General features: G+C 41.6%; 1 protein-coding gene across 1 annotated transcript; it reads left to right on the forward strand.

Moving 5' to 3' along the window:
* Positions 1–287: 287 nt before the first annotated feature.
* On the forward strand, positions 288–20,121 carry cdc42 (cell division cycle 42). Its single transcript, XM_080424853.1, has 6 exons — positions 288–357; positions 9,841–9,974; positions 10,088–10,160; positions 10,475–10,584; positions 11,496–11,693; positions 18,108–20,121. Exons 2-6 carry the CDS (start codon positions 9,870–9,872, stop codon positions 18,195–18,197), a joined length of 576 nt encoding a protein of 191 aa, XP_080280979.1. The 5' UTR covers positions 288–357; positions 9,841–9,869; the 3' UTR covers positions 18,198–20,121.
* The last annotated feature ends 324 nt before the right edge of the window (positions 20,122–20,445 follow it).

The following is a 20,445-nucleotide window of genomic DNA, read 5'->3' on the forward strand; positions in this document are numbered from 1 at the left end:
ACAGCATAGTCAAATCTAGCAGAAAGGGCCAAAAAGCGTTATACTTACTGTACAGGTCATTTTCAAAACTTTCCCTTCATACGATTCCTTGCGACTTTTTTTCCTGTGATTCAGGACATATTGAGGATACAAAATCAGCTGAGTTTGGTTTTGTTGCAATTGGTGGGAGGTTGACCCCCATTTTGACCTAAAATGCCTGGACTATTTAAGTGGTTCTAAAGTGAACCCAAATCATGTTGAAACTGGTGAACGCTGATGCCGAGTGACGTAGTACGCGACGTGTCCCTGTTCTGCTGAGTGGGAAGCCCCTAGCGCCAGCCTGCCAACGCCCGGCACAGACACAAATAAGAGGATACGGTACGGAAAACAAATCTCTCCTTTTCATTCTATTTTTTTTTTGTCTTAATGTAACGATTAATGCTGTCTTTACTAACAGTTAAAACCACTGCTATTAGCATGAGATTGCCACATTGAGGTTAACGGATCACGATAGTTTAATATGCCTGTCTCGTTCACTAACAGCATCCGCTAACGTTAGCTCAGCTGGGCTAACTAGGTTAGTAACGATAACGACCCCGGCTAGGGAGAAGTGTTGCGGCGTGTTTGCACCGGTTAGCAATGAGACCCTTTTGTGAAGTCTGTCGTTCTTGTTAAAATGCTTAACAGGGCTGTGTGACAAGTCATTTAAATGGGTCGTTTGTCAGTAAGGGAGCAACGGCAGTTTCAGCAGCAATAGTTGATGTTAGCGTGACGTGCCTCGAAGTGGCGCTGTTGTGCGGTTACAGCGCTATCTCAAGTATCGTCGGGCTACTTTAACGTTAGCCATTTTTACAATCAAAGCTAGTATACTGTATCATGGACCTACCTAGTTGTCAACCTTGACGTTTTTTTCTTTCTGCTAATGCCAAATGTAACGTTTGGCAATAACTGCTGTTAAGTATCATGTTAACAGTTGCCAGAATACCAGTTGATAATAGTTAGCCAATCAAGGTAAGCTTGATCGAGCCCGAAACAAAATATAACTCTATGGTCCGGAGTCTCCTGAACAATGTGGGCTGATTTTAACGCGATCACTACAATTAACAGTACAATTCTAACTAGCTTTGAGTTGTGGTGTTGTGTTGCAATGACTTAGGCAAATGTAGATAGAATTGAGCAATATGCGTATTCCTTTTTCTTAAGCGAAAATGTTGTACTGATCTTCACGCAAAATAAGTAGAACAGTAACTTGTAATTTGATTAATTGAAGGCATCCATGATCCATCATTTGTTAATAATTCCTGTTAAAACAGCATATTTTAATCTTCTGGCTAGTTTTTTTCCCACATGTTTGACACTGTAAATATCGCATCATCTGTGAATGGGCATAATAATACCCCTTTCTGGGTCAGGCCTGTGTAATGTATGTGCATCACTGGGTCTTGTATATGAAAAGGGCTCATAAGAAAGCTTTCAGGCAAACTGGGACCAATCACAGAGGAATTTAAAGTGAGTAAATCCGGTAGTAAAGCCAGTCAGCACCTTGCTGTAGCCTGTCGTTTGTGATGTGACTCAATACACTATTGTTTTGAGCCGTGGGGCTTTTGACTGTACTATTCATTGTGCAGTTAGAATTAGATGCATCCCATTTTATCATTTGCTCATTTAAGGTTTAAGTAAATTCCAGGCTCGATGCACTTGTGTCCAATTCAGTGCTTATTTCCAATTAGCAGCTATGTGTTTTAAGTGCCAGCATCTGTCACACTGTCATCCTAGCAAACTGAAACTCAGCAGCTTTCACAGCAAGCCCATAGGCTGCCCTGCTTTCAATGCTGGCTGGCCTACAAACACAAATGAGTGGATTAAGTCTGATGGAGTCATTACTGCAGCTGTGGCCAGCCTCCCAACACATCTCAGCTTTAATACTGAAAAGGCTGTGTCTGCTGTTGCAAGATCGTGTTGTTCAGATATTCCAGAGTTGTCTGTGTTCATGGATGCAAGTCTTTCTAGTTCTGGGTAGTTACACATTGTACTTAAAGTAGGCCACAGTTTGCAAACCATTACTGGCCCTGCAGGGCAGGAAGTGCCATATGCTGTTGTGTGGAGAAAATCAAGGGATGACACAGGCCACTGAGCTGCTTTCACGCTTTTGAGCCATTAGCCTATGCTTCCTTCTTACTTGAAGATGGTGTGATGTAGAATGTCAGTTTTACTTGTGTATATTTTTTGATTTGTAGTTAAAATTAACAGTGGATATAGGCAATACCCGATCCACTGCTTACATTAACAAGCAAATGCAGACGCAAAGTGTTTTGAAAATATTGAATTGAGGTATAGCAAACAAATCTAGTAATTGTTTTTTAACTCACTAAAATGCAAAATGTGTAACTGGTCATACACATCGCGGTCTGTTTTGGAGTTACTTCATATTAGATGCAGTTATTCGATATTAATATAGCTTCATTAAATGAATGGAAGGCCTACAAATTCTGGCTAAATGGGTAGGTAGGGATTCTAAAAATGCTTTTAGCCGTGAACCATAAACATTTTAAGGCTAGGAAATGCAATGTAGTAATTGTTGGCTAATAATCTGAGAAAATCTCACTGGTTGCTTAACTCTATTTAGATGAAGATGACAACACAAAGGGTTAGGCTTACAACTGTAGTCAGGTCATCCGTTGATTTTATTATTGTAGCACTCAGACAGACACATACTGTACAACAGACATTTAGAGTGGACGGGTACATGACAATAAACATGCCAATATGGAGCATCCAGTACAGCAGATTGATTAATTGTACTAGCAAGACGAGTTGTGTGCTGAGTTTACATGCAGCAAATGCATTTATTTGTCCTTTGCCTTTTCAATTTTCCTCCCAGCAGCATAACAATCAGAAGTGTTTTCATAAAGCCCTTCTGTGGTGACTTGGTATCAACACAGTGCCAAGACTAGCTGTGATCGGACAGGTTTGCTAGATTAAAGACAGCTGTACATTGTTTCTTTGCTTGTGATGGGATTTGCTGCTAGCATGCATGATGTGGTGCACATAATGAAGAGAAATTAAACTTTCAAGCATATCACACATGGTCACACTGAATGTGGGTAGCTCCCATTTTCTTGACACAGTTAGCGAGGAATGTTATCTCTGTTAATTTATAGGCCTACTTGGATTCAAACTGAATCGGAATTGATCTTTTAAGGAGGATGTATTTAATAAAACAGTTGTCTAAATGACTGTGCTGGACTTCCCCTCTAGCCTACCCCACACTCTCCCTATGGTCACAGTATCTGCTGTTGAAACGGCAACCTCAGGGTTGCTGCTGCTGTGTCCCTCTCTGCTATACCCCCCCAGTGATGCAGAGCTGTGCATAGGCTTAGTGCAGACATATTATAACACTGTAGAGGACAGACTAAGGATGCTTTTTGTCTGCAGAGTTTTGGTGAATGACAGTGTCTGTATCTTAACGTTGGAGGAACTAGGAATGGGGAGCATTTTGCGCAGGAAGAACGGATGATATGTCGAGGCTGGTGGTCAGAAGTTCTGGCAAAGGCGTGTAGAAAAAAATGCCTTCATGTGGGGTCATAGGGATGTGGGGGGTTGTTGTTGCTAGTGGGCATCCTGCCTTAGTGAAATTTGTCAATTGCTGTTTTAGGCATCGGGTATTAATGCAGCTCTATCAAAGTTAGCTGCAAAGCTGTGTTGATTTCCTGTTCTACTCTGTAGTCTGCAGTCAAATTGTGTTCTTTAATATTCCAGAAAAATGTTATGCTGACCTCCTATGTAGGCTTAAATGATATTACTTTTCATTTTGATTTATACTGCCATCTAGCCATTGTGTTTCAGTGTGTGCAACGCATGCTCCAGTCTCACAACGATTCTACTCTCGGGGTCAGTAGTTTTGATAAGAATCCTAATTGTGAAAGTTAATTATCATGGTAGCATTAATGTTCCTAGATTGATACCTATGGTCATCTCATGTCCTAGCTAGCTAAATGGTGCTGTGCAGCACGACTAAACAGATGACGTTATGCTCCAGTTTAAAGCCGCAGTGACCCACTATTGGGAGAGAGGGATAGGAGGTCTGCTCACCCAATATGTAGGAATAGGGGGGAGCAAAGTGTCATCTGTCACATAAAAGAGAGCTTTGCTGAGGATCTAGCAGCCTCGGATAAAGGACATTACCATTCTTAGACGTCAGATGAGAAGCTGTTACTTAGCTTCTCGGCAGCCACTGTGCAGGTGATTTGGTCTACTTGCAGCATGTCTAGAATTAAGAGTACCATATGTTCTCTTCTGTGGTGTTTACGTTTGGTGCAGGCTTGCCACGTAGTGCACACGTACTGTATAATAAGACTAGTTCATCAACATCAAATCATGGATATTTTAAAGTTAAGGTCTGATGTTGCATGAATATTGTACTGTATATATTTGATACTGTTAAATGATTTAGTAAAAAAGCATATAGATCGACTATATCTGATAGAATGTCTGATGGGGTTTATTTCACTTGTGCTTCTCTCACCGTCCGGGTCTCTTGAAGACTCCTTCACCATTACCATCATGGGTCACTTCATTCAGCATTGGAGAGAGCAGAGAGGTCTTGTGTCTTTTACTTTGATTGCCATTTAATCACAAAAACAACTTTGATTTTACAGGAAGCCTGTTTTTAGCACCAAAAGCACTACACCCCTAATTGTGCTCTTTGACTTGTGGTATACGTACCATCCACAATCTGTGAAAGGCAATGACATACATACACAGTAAAATCCTCAGTGTTAATTTAACTCAGTGAACAAATGTAACCAAATGGGTCCATTTGGTTACATCTATAAGTCACAAATGGCTAAATGCATGCTGAGGAGTTTACTGTGTATGCTCACTTATCTTTGATATTGAAGTATAGGTGCATTGTTGTGTTGTGTATTTGTTTGATGTTCAAATTGCTTTGAAAATCCAAACAGGAGGCATTTTGGGATGTAGCCTACCTTCATTCTTTCTATCTCCACCCACGCCCAACTCTCCATCTCTGACAGATTGTTAAGTTTATGGTAGCACAACAACTTAGGTGTGTACCTACGTGTGTGAAGGACATTCTGCTCCCCATTTGTTCTTCGGACGATTCTCTGGCAGCGCTGTCTGTAGGATCATTCTGCCGTTTAGATTCTGTATTAAATTACGAAAAGAATGAACAATGGCCAGTCCGTCCTTGCCCTTTGAACCCCAGATAGAGGACTCTGTTATAAATCACTGGACAGTGGACAAATAAACTGAGGTACATCAACAAGCAGCCCTATGTTGAACAGAGCTTGACATTTAAGCCCAGCACCAACTGGTTTGGGTAAAATTTAATTTAATCTCATTTTAGGTTAGGCTAAAAGTTAAATCATATAGTTGTAAAGTGCTGTGCTGTTATTAGCAGTTTGTTAGGGCTGCACCAATTGATCGACCACAGATAATCTCAGATCACCAAGGACGATCGTATGTTAGTAAAGTGGCTTATCTTCATTTTAAAAAGTAGGGCTGTGCTACAAACAATCGATATGGCAATATATTGTATCGTCATGCTTCTCGATACATGTATCGACAGTGGCCACTGCTAGAATCGATATGGCAGGAAATGCTGTATGACATGTATGTGAATCTTTGATGCAGATTTGATGCAGTTTTGACTGTATTTATTTATTAATTTACACCACACACAGTTGAGTATTACATGAGGTCGCAGTTGACCTTTAAGGAGCGCACAACACGTCAGATGCACATTGTTCCAGAGCACACTCTGCCTGCAATATTTGGTCATTATAATTGTTTCTTGTACACTGTGTTTTGCATGGTGTATATGCGTACTTGAACGCTAAAACATACAGAGAAAGAGACAGAAAGGAAAGTTGAATTGTTGCTAAAAAATAAAACCGTAAAGTAAGTTAAGAGGAGGACCGTGCTCACATAATTGCTGCTCATATTTAGAGTGATTGGTCTGAAAATACTTCTTACTGGTTGGCTATGTTTGGAAAATGTATAAATTACCTAAACAATACCGTGCACTGCATTTGGTACATAATGAGACTGTGTGCCAAAAGAGAGAGCATACAGCCAAATTAAAACGGAAAGATTTTTTTATTGTTGTTGCTCTCCGACTGCCTTTATAATGTAAAAGGCCTTACTGGGTCATATTGAATAAGACTGCAGCGTAGGGTCAGGGTGTGCATCATCAGTTGAGGGTGCATGTTGAGCACATAAGAGGTAGCCGGCCTCATTATGGCGTTTTCTCCTGCCATCAGCCACACTAATCGACATTAAAGATTTTTTACAGCGTGGCTGGCTCTGCAGGAATATGTGTCTATAAGGTCAGTCTGTGTCTGTGTCTGTGTCTGGAGCTAATCTGATAAACCGCCAGACTGATCATTGTCAAATCTCTTGTGTAGACAGCCAGTAGGCCACAGTAGTACCTCCTATAGCTTGTAGATCTGCTTTTTGACATATGATGATATACCCTTTTATGATGGAGTATAAATCAATCGCGTGATACACATTGGTGGAACAGTATGCAGTTGGTGGTGGGGAGGTTAAGTTTACAAGCACAAGCAGTTTGTTTATCCACAAAAATGCAAGTTGGAATTTTGTCTGTGTTTGTCATGTTTTTCAAGTTTATCCATGAAAATCCTGGTGGTTTTTGGCACTCTCCTTTTCTCTAAAGCAATATATATATATATGGCCTTAAGACCCGCCCTCTTTATGAAAGCAGGTGTGACTGAATTTCAGGTAGTGAGTAACGTCATCTGTGACACGCCAATCAAATCTTCTTCAATGGCATGCATTAACACCTGACGTGCCTCCGCATCATGTTCATTCCAGGGGCGTGGCATATTAGCATATTAATGAGGGGTTGTTTCTACAGACGTGGCATATTGGCATAATTCATATATCCTGGAATTCTAAATGAAGGCAAAAACAGCCAAGTTTGAGGTGCTATAATAATCCTTTATGATCATTGTTTGGGTGAGAAAATTATCTGACATGGACCATTTTGATGAACCATTTATATTTCTGATTCTGACCAAGTTTGGACCAAGGGCTACGGAAGAGACGGTTCATATGAATGGCCCGTAGTTTCGCTGTTTTACCCCTGCTGGTGTCGGAAAGAATTTATCTTAACGCAAGCGGATGGGTTTTTGACAAACTTTAGACTAGATTTTCTTACCTTAATAAAAATAGTCATAAATACTATATGCTTCCAGTCGCTAGTTTAAAGTCTCCTTTCAATCATCATGATATGCGTTTTGGTAAACTATGGTCCCATTTATTTTAAAATTGACGATAACGTAGATTATGCTCTAGGAGGGGCGGGATGATTTGATTGGTCTGGTGTCATTCTGCAGGATATGACGCAATATTGAAAGATGGCGGATTTGAAATTGCTGAACAATCGGCTTCATCGGTCTGTAGAGTCTAGGGGCGTAATGCTGTCCATTCTTTTTATACAGTCTATGGTTTGGACGTGTGAACTGCAACTTTAAAACAATGGACTCAGGCTCAGCATCATCCGTACAGCTCCTGTGCTAACACAGATGAGCTTTTCAGAGCTATGCTGCTGATTGACGAATAGTGGCCAAATGTACTTGTGGGGAAACAAAACTTGCATACCTCTCCACATTTGGAATTGCACCCTACTTCAAATCGCTTGCTCTCAGAGATGTGTCCTGGCAGGCTGGTTACACGTAAACAGATGGTCACCTGCACTGGATTTGGGATTGGAGGCAGGTGTAAATCTGATATGTAGGCATTGTAGAGCGGATGTTACAGGAGAAAATTATGAAAAAAAGGAGACTGAGGGCCAGAGAAAGTGACAGGCAGGCCAGTTTGAAGAGAAGCATAAATGGACTAATGATGTTATGATATTGATATATAATACATTACCAAATATTTGTCTAATAAAGTGTTAGCTAATGAGCATCAAGTGACCTCCAGTGCTGTTTATTTGAAGCTACTTCTACCTAGCAATTAGTGTGTGTGTGTTTGTTTTACGCACGTATATACTGTATGTGCTATAGATTTGTGTGTGTGTATATATACAGTGCACTTAAATTTTTAATAGTTTTTAGCAAGTAACAATTTTGATGAGGGCCAGAGAAAGTGACAGGCAGGCCAGTTTGAAGAGAAGCATAAATGGACTAATGATGTTATGATATTGATATATAATACATTACCAAATATTTGTCTAATAAAGTGTTAGCTAATGAGCATCAAGTGACCTCCAGTGCTGTTTATTTGAAGCTACTTCTACCTAGCAATTAGTGTGTGTGTGTTTGTTTACGCACGTATATACTGTATGTGCTATAGATTTGTGTGTGTGTATATACAGTGCACTTAAATTTTTAATAGTTTTTAGCAAGTAACAATTTTGATTTGACAGTGACGCAGTTACTGTGTTGCTGACAGTGACTGTGGATTGCGTGTAAGTGGGGGAGGTTTATTGTGGATCCAATAGGACAAGAATAGCTCAGCAAAGTGAGTGAGGCGGAACTAATGCCATGTACACATTATCCAACTTGTAGTCAGACAGCATGTCAAATTTATGGACTGTATTTTATAGGGATTGGATTTTAAATTCTTAACCGTTTAAATGAAACATGAACCACTATCTGTTTAGGACTAATTAACTGAAAATGTTATATATTTCATATAAATATATTAGTTCAAATATTGTATATAATTGTAACTCATACAATACTAGAGCAGTGTTGCACGCTTGAGCTGTTTTTCAAAATGACCGTCAGCAGTCGGACTGGATTTAACACATGAATTATTCTACAAGCGTTTCATTCTAATGCGCAATGCTTTGATGTGCAGATGTGTGCGCTACTGACAGCTGAACCGCCTTCTCTATCAAGAGCCACGAACCGGTTGAATTATGTATCAAATATCCAATGTTGCTGGCCGCCACAAAATCTATAATGTCAAAGTAGGCAAAGTAGTCAGTAAAAAAAGATGCTCCTAAAAACCTGGTGCCGATCAGACCACATTTATTGGGTCTCGGACAGTATGGGTTTACACAGGAATTGAGAGCTCAATGGTTGTTGACTCTCACAGACACGAGAGGCCCTTGGAGACTCCAGCTAACATAATATCAGTTTTTAGTCATATTGAAAGGATACTCACGGAGGTAGCATCTCATTTTCGAGTGGGTCCTTTCGAGGGGGTGTTTGCAGGTGGGAAGCCAGCAGACAATATTGTCTCTATAATATTTATCCCACTGGACAAGATCTGGTGAGTCAGTGTACATCAGACTTGTTGGTAATTTGAAAGTGGGGTTGCCAAAAGTGTTGTGCTGCTCTTTAATGTGAAGGAGGATATACAGTACATTTTCAGGACTCATACAGAATTCATACAGGATAAAGAAGTGAAATTCATTGATACAACAAATAAATTGGCAGACAAAAGTGGTACTGGAGCTAATACATTATATTTGTTGGTTTCTCTCTCCTGAGTGGATAAAATGATCACAACCTGAACATTTCTTTTCTGTTTTCTGAAGATCTGGAGAGATGGGGAAAAACCCCTGTGACTGAACAAACACTATCAATGATTACTATTGGAAAACGGGTCTTTTGTAGATGTACTGTGTATTCACAGTAACTGCTCCAACCTGCTTAGCAGCTGTTAAAATGTTTAGTGCCATAGTAGAGAAAGCGAGCACTGAGAAGTCTCTCATTGTCATCTCCTGTTCTCGCTCATCACTTTGTTCAATCTCAAATCCAGTCGTCTTGTCGACCACATGGCCGTTGTTAGCCTGTTGTGTGATCCTTCTGCTGTAGCCCCTCACTAATGAAACACAACCTGTTTTTCTCTCTTTTCCAGATCTTGAATGAGTTGTGTAAAAGCCAGCTATGCAGACCATCAAGTGTGTTGTGGTTGGGGACGGAGCAGTTGGTAAAACCTGTCTGCTCATCTCTTATACGACAAACAAGTTCCCCTCGGAATATGTACCTACGGTCAGTGGATGAAGCCAAGAGATTATATGCAACTATCACATCACTCTTGTGTGTGTGTGTCCACACTGATTTATAACCACTTGTCTCTCTTCCTCCCTCTTTCCAAACTGTAGGTGTTTGATAACTATGCTGTTACTGTAATGATCGGAGGCGAGCCCTACACTTTGGGCTTGTTCGATACTGCGGGTATGTGTTTTCTTGTTACATGCTACAGTTGACTAGTGGTACTCATGCAGCATGCCTACAGTTCAGATTGTGAGTCGATGGTGGACGAGGAAATATTTCTGCCGTTACGTTGAAGCGTGTTCTGATACAGACGCTTTCTGTAGTATAAGTGTCGTCCATAGATTGGGAGACTGGGTATTGAGCTGATCTGTCGGACAGGCAGCAGACAGCCTGGCGTATGTGTGTGTGTGTGTGTGTGTTTGTGTTATATTGTTAATTGTTATGATGTTAAACTTGTGTTTTTTAACACTTTTTCGTTTATGTGGTTTCTCCAGGTCAGGAGGACTATGACAGGTTACGACCTCTGAGTTATCCCCAGACAGATGTTTTCCTTGTCTGTTTCTCTTCCGTATCCCCCTCCTCTTTCGAAAACGTTAAAGAAAAGGCAAGTCTTTTTTCTTCTGTCTCTCACTTGGCACTTTTTCTCCCTCCAAACAAATTCTAATGAATTTGCTTTTGAAGGCAGTAAAGACAATGGGAAGTATGAGGGCAGCAATTAGGTTTATTTTTCTGTAGCTTAGCAGGATATATTTCACATTTTGCCAAGTATTTCAATAGTATTTATTGTCTATTATTTATATGTATAAAAAATGTATTAACAAGGACAAATAAAATGGTAACTGTAAAATAGAAGGATCTAAAATGTGCTAAGGATCTAAACATTTTCCTGAACATGCAGCTGTCAAATACAATAAACTCTTTTGTGCTCAACCAGCAGTTTGCACATTTCAAAATGACTTCAAAACCAACAAATAAGTGGTTTTCACTAAGTGGTTTGCACAATTGCTACTGCATAGTGCAATATGTGTTCAACAGACACTACAGTTGAAATCTGTCGGACAGATCCTTCGCCATAACGGCCTCCGTTTTCACTGCTACGCTGATGACACATAGCTCTACCTCACCTCCAAAACCATTACTGCTACCACCTGTGCCTGACTGACATTAAAACCTCGATGCAATATTAATCCATATGCGGAGCATTTATACTATATTTATTCTGTTGTCTGTCATTTCCTTGTTCTGGGCACCATAATCATTTTAAGCATAATCAACCCAAAGAAGTAAAGCTGGGTTTGAATAACCCTGGGTTTGAATTAAACTGACTTCATTTCCGGATCTTATTGTACACATTTTACTAAATCCACTTTTAATTGATGGTCTTCAAATCTATGCCTAATACAACATGCAGCTTCATCGGTGACAATGTAGTCTGAGCGTACCCGTTACAGACAAATGTGCGAGCCAAGGCTTTGCTCGTATCCTTACATTTCTCTGTGTTTGTGTGATGTCCAGTGGGTACCAGAGATCACCCACCACTGTCCAAAGACGCCTTTCCTGCTGGTGGGGACTCAGATCGACCTGCGGGACGACCCGTCCACTATAGAGAAGTTGGCCAAGAACAAGCAGAAGCCCATTACTCCAGAAACAGCCGAAAAACTGGCCAGGGACCTCAAGGCCGTCAAATACGTGGAGTGCTCAGCCCTGACACAGGTAAGAGCTATGTAGACTGAGGGCCCTATCTTGCGCCATCCCTTGGCACTACCCGCTACCCGTTAATTACGCACAAGGCAGCTGGCGCTGTCCCCAAACGGTAACTTACGGCTGCGTTACCCGCTATACATTATGCCGACTCCGAAATATGAGTCTTTCAGATCGGCTCTGGGATCTTGCATGCATGCTCAATGTGCGCCCCCACATTTCCATTTCAGGCGTGCTCTTGTAAACAACCAACCGTATAGCGGGTGGTCTGAGGACCCACAATGCGCTTTCCCATACGCGTGTGGACAAGGTAGCAATTCCACAGATAGCTCAACTACACGCCCATCAGCCACACCTCCAGGCGCAAATATGGCAGTCGGCATAATGTTCAGTGGGTAAAGCTGATGCACTATGTCGTTTAGAGGTAACGGCAGCTACCTTGTGCGTGATTAACGGATAGCACATTGTGCCACGGAGTAGCAGGATAGGGCCCATATACTCAAATGCACATGCACTCACGTACGGTACAGTATATTCTTCAGAGGTAAAAAGGCAAGAAAGTGGTGTAAAGAGGAACATTATGTCCCCTGACCCATATGCATATTGTTCCTCTATTTCTGATCTGAATGTTGATATTTTGTGTCTTACTTCATGAGGTCAGGGGGGTTGTTGATTCAAGTCCCATAAAGGTTCGATGGTTCAGGAGAAACATGTACTGTATAGGCCATAGTATACTTGGTTAGATCAGGGCTGTGGTTTGCATATTTGAAACGGATTATAATGTTACCCTAGGGTAGGGGTTCTCAATTTTTTTTTATACCACAACCCCATATTTTATGGGATTTCTTTTGCCGTTTTGATTGCTGATATAGTTAAGTATATGTCAGGTTTCAACATTTTTTTTGTTGTTGGAGTGAAAAACAGAACTTTTCCTGCATGTATTGTGACGGTACTTGTGTTTATCTTCAGACTTTTAAAACCAAAATTAAACGCTGATCTTTGTCTATATAGATTGCATAGATATAGGTTGCATGTTATTGATCCCTGTGGGGAAATTCATCCTCTGCATTGGACCCAAACCTTTAGTAGCAGTGAGTAGCGCCCAGGGTGCAGTTCTAAGGCCATTTACCTTGGTCAAGGGCACTAACATACTAACCTTAATGCCTTTTGGTCACAGGGAAGACATGCAAAAAAAGGTCCCAGTTTGGCTCAATCCCAGGACACTGTCACTGATGTGAAACAACAGTGCTAACCACTGAGCTGCCACACCCAAAATTAAATACTGACAATCCGACATACATTAGTATTGCTAGATAAATGCCAGTAAACATATTTTTATTTGACTAACACCTTTATTGTACTGCCTCAGCTGAGGCTGTCAAGATATAGGAGCAGGTGACAGACAGAACGAGAGAAAAGCACTTTTTTTCCCCCTGGGAGAGCTAGTTAACCTTGTTCCTCAACTCAAGCATGGCCCTGGCCATGTTACTGTGATTGCCTTCTCACAACCAGTCATGTAACATCAGCTCTGGGAGAAAGAAGGTGACACCAGGCTCAGCGGGCGGGTTGCCGGGTCCCAGGCTGTGGGGACGGGCCTTGCTGGAAGAGAACAATAGTCTCTCTGCTCCTTCCTTCCTGCCCCCACCCCCACCCCCACCCCCACCCCCACCAGCAGTGGCTGTTGCACAGCTGCTGATGTAATATCCTGTTTCCTGTCCGCTACCTCTGCGGTCTGGGGAGCATCCCTCCATCCACACCTCTGCTTCACAGCCCAGCTAACAGAACTACTCTGTGGCCGCACACTCCTTCTCTTCGTCTTTCCCACACGCATTCTTTAACCACATTAACCCTGGCGTCCCTGTTTTGGGCATGTCATTATAGGAAAACAAATTTTAAATTTTGTCCTCCAAAATAGCAGCTCTACAAGCTTGCAGAATCGACTGTTTTCGCATAGCCAACTTACGACATAAGGCTTAAGTGGTTAATTCTATCTGTTTCAGACAGTGTTCCTCTTTGCTCGGCCATGTTCCTCTTTTATACCCATCTCCCTCTCTCTCGCTGTGCCTGTGCTTGCTGTGCTAATATAGTGTTGTTCTCTCCCCTCCCCTCTGTCATTGTAGCGAGGGCTGAAGAATGTATTTGATGAAGCTATCCTAGCTGCCCTAGAGCCGCCCGAGACCAAGAGAAAGAGGAAATGCTATATATTTTAAAGTCGCCCACTCCTCTTCACCACCTCTCTCTTCCTCTCCTTGCTATTGTTCTCTGACCTCCACCACCATTTTACCCTCAGCCCCCTTGTCTCTTGCCTTTCTACTCTCCATCTCTTCTCTACCCGTGTCCTTCTCCCCCTCTCTTTATTCCTTCATAGCTGCTGCTTTTCAAGTATTTTCTCGTCTTTACAGCCAAGTAACCAACATGCCAATCAGCAACCCATTTCCTGTCTTCACTTCCTCTCACCCACTGCTACTTTTCATTGAGAGCTCACCACAGCGTGTGTCTCTGTTTTCTGACTTATAGGATTTGACTAATTGTGACATAAAATAATAACATTTGGCCAAATCGGCAGATTCCTGTGTTAGCCTACTTAATGTTTACGTTTTGGAAAGGGGTTTGCTTGAACTTTGTTTGAATTGACATCATTAACCTTCCAGTCAGACACATCACCAGACCGTCTCATTATTCTCCACACAGGGTTCTGCTTTTGACCCTTCCTCATATATTTGGTCTGTGGCCAAGAGTAGAGCTAACCTACAGAGGACGTAGGATGCTGTTTGGGATGTGGCCATTGTTGCTTCAGTTACTCTAGATTTTCCTTTCCCATTCACTAATAGTAGTCCATGTAGTTTGGAGAGGATGTAGGGTGGTGACTTGTATTAAAAGCAGTATTAAAAGATCTGCACATTAATACAACCTGTGCCTCCATTAACAAACTAATGTTTATGTAATTTTGTACTACTGGTTGATGTATAATTAAACAGGCCAAGATGTCTGATTATGGTTGCTGTTTAGTACAACTGTGATATATAGAGAGAGTTTGGCCATCTATTAAAGGAACTATTCTTCCTTTAGCATGAAAGCAGGCAATATTGGCACATCTTGAGCTATATTGACCATTTGTTTTACATGGGCTCATAACCAGACAATGTTATTTTTCTTGGAAGTCGTTTGCTTCCTGTCATGAAGCAAAGAATATGGTTCACACTTTCTGTGGCCACTCATGCTCTCTAGATGACTAATGTGCAATTTTCTGCCGTGCATATCCTCCTTTCTTGGAATTTCAGATGAAATAAAAAAAAGAAGCTTCCATAATTGTAATAAATGGTTTGTGAAATTAATTAATAAAGGACACATTTACTTGCTATCTCTTGCTCTCGCTTCTTTCCCAGTTCATTTTCTAGAGTCCACAGAGGAGTGTAGTTTAGGACTAGTGTACTCTGAGCCGACTAGAGCCCCTGGGGCCTGTGGGTTCCCTGCATACAGCAGCACAGTATTAGACCTCACATGATCAGGCTGAATGTAAGGCTCTTACACTGTTCTGCTGAGGGGCAAACATAACACTCGTCTCTTTTCATGACATCCATCTCAAGGCAGCGATCACAACACTTTTGAATCTCATTTGGTTCATTCATAATAATAATAATAATAAACTTTATTTGTATAGCACCTTCATGACATGAAATGCAGCTCAAAGTGCTTTACAGAGCAAGAATACAATTACAGTTAGAACCAATTTAACAATAAAGCAAATAAAAGCAAAGGCATAAAACAACATTAAAATACAGTGAGGAATTAAAAATCAACCAAAGAATCAGCTAAAAGCAAGAGTGAAGAAATAGGTCTTGAGCTGTGCTTTAAAGCTATCGACAGAGGCTGCCTGTCTTAAGTGTAATGGGAGTTTATTCCACACTGTCGGTCCGTAAAAGCAGAATGCTGCTTCACCGTATTTTTTATATGTCATTATAGACACCCCGAGCAGGTCAGCACTTAAAGACCTGAGGGCCCGGTTTGGAACATATCTCTCTAGGCAGTCAGAGAGGTAGGAAGGTGCCAGACCATTTAGAGCTTTATAAACTATTAAAAGAATTTTAAAATCAATCCTAAAAACAACCGGGAGCCAGTGTAGTGAAGCTAGAACTGGAGTGATGTTCTCTCATCCTAGTTTTAGTAAAAATTCTGGCTGCCGCATTTTGAACAAGTTGTAATCTGTCAGTTGTTTTCTTTGGCAGGCCAGAGTAGAGTGCGTTGCAGTAATCAAGCCGAGAGAAAACAAAAGCGTGGATCAACGTTTTTGCATCGTCTAACAACAGATAGTCTCTAATTCGCTCTCTAATTCGCACAATATTTCTAAGATGAAAGAAAGCAATCTTGGTGATTAATGATTAATGTGTGTATTAAAATTCAATTCAGAATCGATAATAACCCCCAGGTTCTTTACTGTGGTGTTACTTTCTACAGCCAGGTTACCAAGTCTACTTGTTGATTCTCTCTGCTCACTGGAGCCAATTATGAGAACTTCTGTTTTATCCTCATTTAGCTTAAGAAAGTTCTCACTCATCCAGCATTTTATACTGGACAGACAGGTCAACAATGGGTCTAGAGCGCAGGGGTCGTCTGGAGTTACTGAAAGATACAGCTGGGTATCATCAGCATAGAAATGGAAGTTCACTCCGTGATCGGCGATGAGTTCTCCCAGCGGTAGTATATACAGGGAGAACAATAAGGGACCCAGAATTGAGCCCTGTGGAATACCAGAACAGATGTTGTTTGTCTGAGTCAAAGTTAGCTAGACTGACAAAATAGCTTCTGCCTGTTAGGTAAGAGTAAAACCAAGACAAGGCTGTGCCTGACAAACCAATCCAGTACTCCATGCGTTGTAGTAGAATTGTGTGATCAATCGTATCAAAAGCAGCGGTTAAGTCAAGGAGTAGGAGAACGGATACATTTTAGCGGACACCCTAAGATCATTAATTACTTTTACAAGTGCTGTTTCTGTGCTATGACCTTTCCTGAAGCCAGATTGGAATTTGTTATGAACCTTATTGTTCTGTAGGAACACATCCAGTTGATGAAAGATAGTTTTTGGTCTATAATTACCCAGCACCAATGGATCAAGGTTGTGTTTCTTGAGTAACGGCCTGACTACAGCCGTTTTCAGTGAGTCTGGAAAGACGCCTGAAAGTAGAGAGCTGTTTACAATTCTTAGGATATCTCCAATAACACTGTCTAAAACCTCTTTGAGAAACGGGGTGGGTATTGCATCCAGTGAGCAAGATGTCATCTGTGATATAGTTTTACGGAGTTCCTCTTCATTAATTGCGCAGAATGATATTAGGCTTCCTCTGGAGTAATCTACATTTTTGCACCATGCACCATTTGCCGCATTTGCAGTGCTAGCAGCAGCATTCATAATACCAGCTCGAATGCTAAACATTTTGTTTTCAAAAAAGGATGCGAACTCATCACACTTAGCTTTAGAAGCAGGGAGCGACTCCTTGTAAGCCTGGGGGGGGGGGGTTTAAGAGATGTTCAATGGTAGAGAATAAGACTCTGGCATTTTGCTTGTTGTCATTGATAATGCCTGAAAAATATGCCTGCCTTGCCAAGCGCAGTGCTTTGTTATAGGCCACTGTTGACTTCTTAAAGATCTCTAGGTGGACATAGGGGTGGGTGTGTGTGTGTGGGGCCATGTGCCCGTGTGTCTGTGTGATTCTGGCTTATTAGTTTTGTTTGTCCTGCCTTATACACTCAGCCTCTACCTCTTTACCTTTGTGTGTGGATAATATGTGTGGATCCTTGTTCTCTTTACCCCCACTTTCTTGTTTGACTTGCCAATGATTTGAATTGTCACAACCAATCTGCACCTCACACTCAGTCAACACAGTAACATGTTTTGCGTTGTATCCTAAAGCCTGAGTTATACTAATGCCAGCCTTACACCATATTACCTATGTTGAGATACAATCATGAGAGTTTTGCTCGATTCGCTGCGTGTTCCTGCGTTCTCGGCCGTTTGGTGTAAGGTGGTCACTAGCTGCTTGTGTCGTACACTGAAAATAACTGATCTATAAGCTCACAACATCATGTTGTGAGCTTATAGATAGGTGTGCGGCAACCCACACAAATCATTGGAACACAGACATTACATAAAATGTTGCACACATTAGTTTATTTCCACAAGGTCATACATTTCTGGATTATTTTATTTATTTAGTCGTCTTTGAACTGATTGGGCCTTGTTGGTTTGTCTGATGTAACGGCACACATTCCATGGTTCATTAGCTGTTTGTTTGGACCTGAATATGTTACGCTTTGTTTTGCACAGTGACTTGCCTCCCATTGACTGTCTCCTATTGACCCCTTTATTTGACCTGTGTGTGAGAGTGTGTTGTCTCATCATTCAGCCTGTGTGTGTGTTTGTGTCCACAGAAAGGCCTAAAGAATGTGTTTGATGAGGCGATATTGGCTGCGTTGGAGCCCCCAGAGCCCAAGAAGAAACGCAAATGCCTGCTGCTATGAGTGACCCCCGCCCTGAAAGCATACACACACACACACACACACACACACACACACACACACACACACACACACACACACACACACACACACACACACACACACACACACACACACACACACACACACACACACCCCCCCTACCTTATGTACATACATGCACACACATTCTTCCCTCGCCCTCTCCATACCATCCCTTTCCCTTGCTCTGCTAAGGCTGGTTAACAGCTATGTCCTCCACAGCAAAGACTTAAGAAAGAAGATGACCAACTAAGTTTCAGATAACCCTCTGCAATAATGAAAATGTCCTTTCACCTATATCTGAGTCCGGCCTTTTGGGAGACAGAAGACAAACCTAACCCCGCTAACAGGTTGCAGGTGGGCTCCGGGCAGGATGGTGAAATGCACCAGGCTTAAGTAGAATTCAGGAGGTATGTCGAGTTGAATCTTGTCAGTGTAGTGGCCTATCCACTTCTTGGTGTCCAGCCACTTAGCTGCCATTGGCCAATGAAAAGCTTTGATGGAGTTAAGCCCTGCCCCTTTTCCAGCTGCCTGATAAGTGCTGCTTTATCTGCGCCCTGTGACGAGCGCACTCATCACCTAGCCCCCACGACCCTTCTCAGTAGTACTTGACAAGTAGTGCTTCTTTGTTTTTGTTTGCCAACACCCGCCCTCCCCTTCCCTCAACAAACAACAATTGAAGTCTGAAAAACTTTCTTCCGTATTCCAGGCGGACTGACTCTAAGCTTTGGCCACCCAGAGAACTGTGCACATCTGAAAGGATTGGATAAATATGTGAACCATAGTTGATGTCCTACATGCTCTATTAGGACCTAACATTCTGCTCTGTACCATCTAATCCTGTCACATCTGCTGACGTTCAGGGTGCTGACTAGCGGTCTATTTGGAATGCGGTGTTCGCCGGAAGAGCTAAAGGCAAACCAATAGCAAAAGGGTCTGTGAGCGGACCGCAGGAACTGGCCTTTTTTTGAAGCAGGGAACTTTTAAAACAGTGTTAGCAGAACAAGCGGTGTGTTCTTAATGCGTTGCCAGGGACCAAGGGAGTGTAGGCAGGATATCGTTGAACCATTGTTGTAACCATACAGTGAGAACGGGTACAACAGAGACCCCATCGTGTACACCAGTAGCCACCTTAGGAGCATGACTTTTAGACACCAATCACTTCACATGCACTACCCGCATGCAACTAATGCTTAATGTCTACTGAGTTGCGTGGCATTGTTGTGCTCCAAAAATAGCAGATTTTCAAGCTCACAATGTGTCGCAATGGGACACATTGTGAACTTATAGATCTGATCTTACTCAGGCTTGAGTGTTTAATCACACGGCTACAGCTGTGTCCAGGCAGGTTGTATGATGCTGTGTGACAGGATGGGCTGTCTCTCTTACCCGTTCTATCGGTATGGCTCTGCATGTAGCCAAGCCTTGGTCTCTGTTTTGATGATAGGTTTAACAGATATAATAATAATGTAAGCTGGCACACAATGTTGATGTAGGCTCCAGATGTTTTTACCAAAACTTTTTTTTTGTTGTTCTGTTTGTTTTTTATTTTATAAAAATGAGGCTACTTTAACTCCTTTTTACATTTAGGGGTCGGAACTCACCTGAACTCTTATCTGCCAGTTAACATAAAGCAAACCTCTGTTTGGTTTAGTACATAAAAGAAACCTCCAATGGCAGAGAGACAGTTTGATAAAGATTATCTGTGATTTGTTATTTTGTTTTTCTTTACTGGTGGCTTAGAGTTGGGTTGAAGTCCAGCCCGAGTCTGTATAATTATTATAACCTGTTTTTTTTTGTTTTATTTGGTTTTTTTGGTGCAAAACCAAATGCTTTGTCTGAAGTCTTTGTTCTTTGTATATGCATACTTTTCAAAAATATTAAACTTATACCTTAATTGCCTTTACTACTTTTGCCTTGCCTTCTTTATGGTTTGATTCAAGAGTTTTAGAGTTACCTACCGGCACCAGATTTGAGAGAAAATCACATAACTCATGTCTCATGTTTCATGTCCTTTCTGTCCAAACCATTAAGTTTAAGCACAGGTAAACCTTTAAACATTTATGTCCTCATTACATTTACACAAACATGTAGGGACATGAAGTGCCAGCAGGGGGCACTGTCTGCCCAAACATGACTCCTGTTGTGTTTACTGCCCCCCTGTGGTCTACAGGCTGAATAACAGGCCCTAAAGTAGACAAAAAGTAAAGTAGTGTAAAAATTATGGTAT

The sequence above is a fragment of the Gymnoscopelus braueri genome (assembly GCF_963280865.1).
Source record: "Gymnoscopelus braueri genome assembly, chromosome: 3".
Lineage (NCBI taxonomy): Eukaryota > Metazoa > Chordata > Actinopteri > Myctophiformes > Myctophidae > Gymnoscopelus > Gymnoscopelus braueri.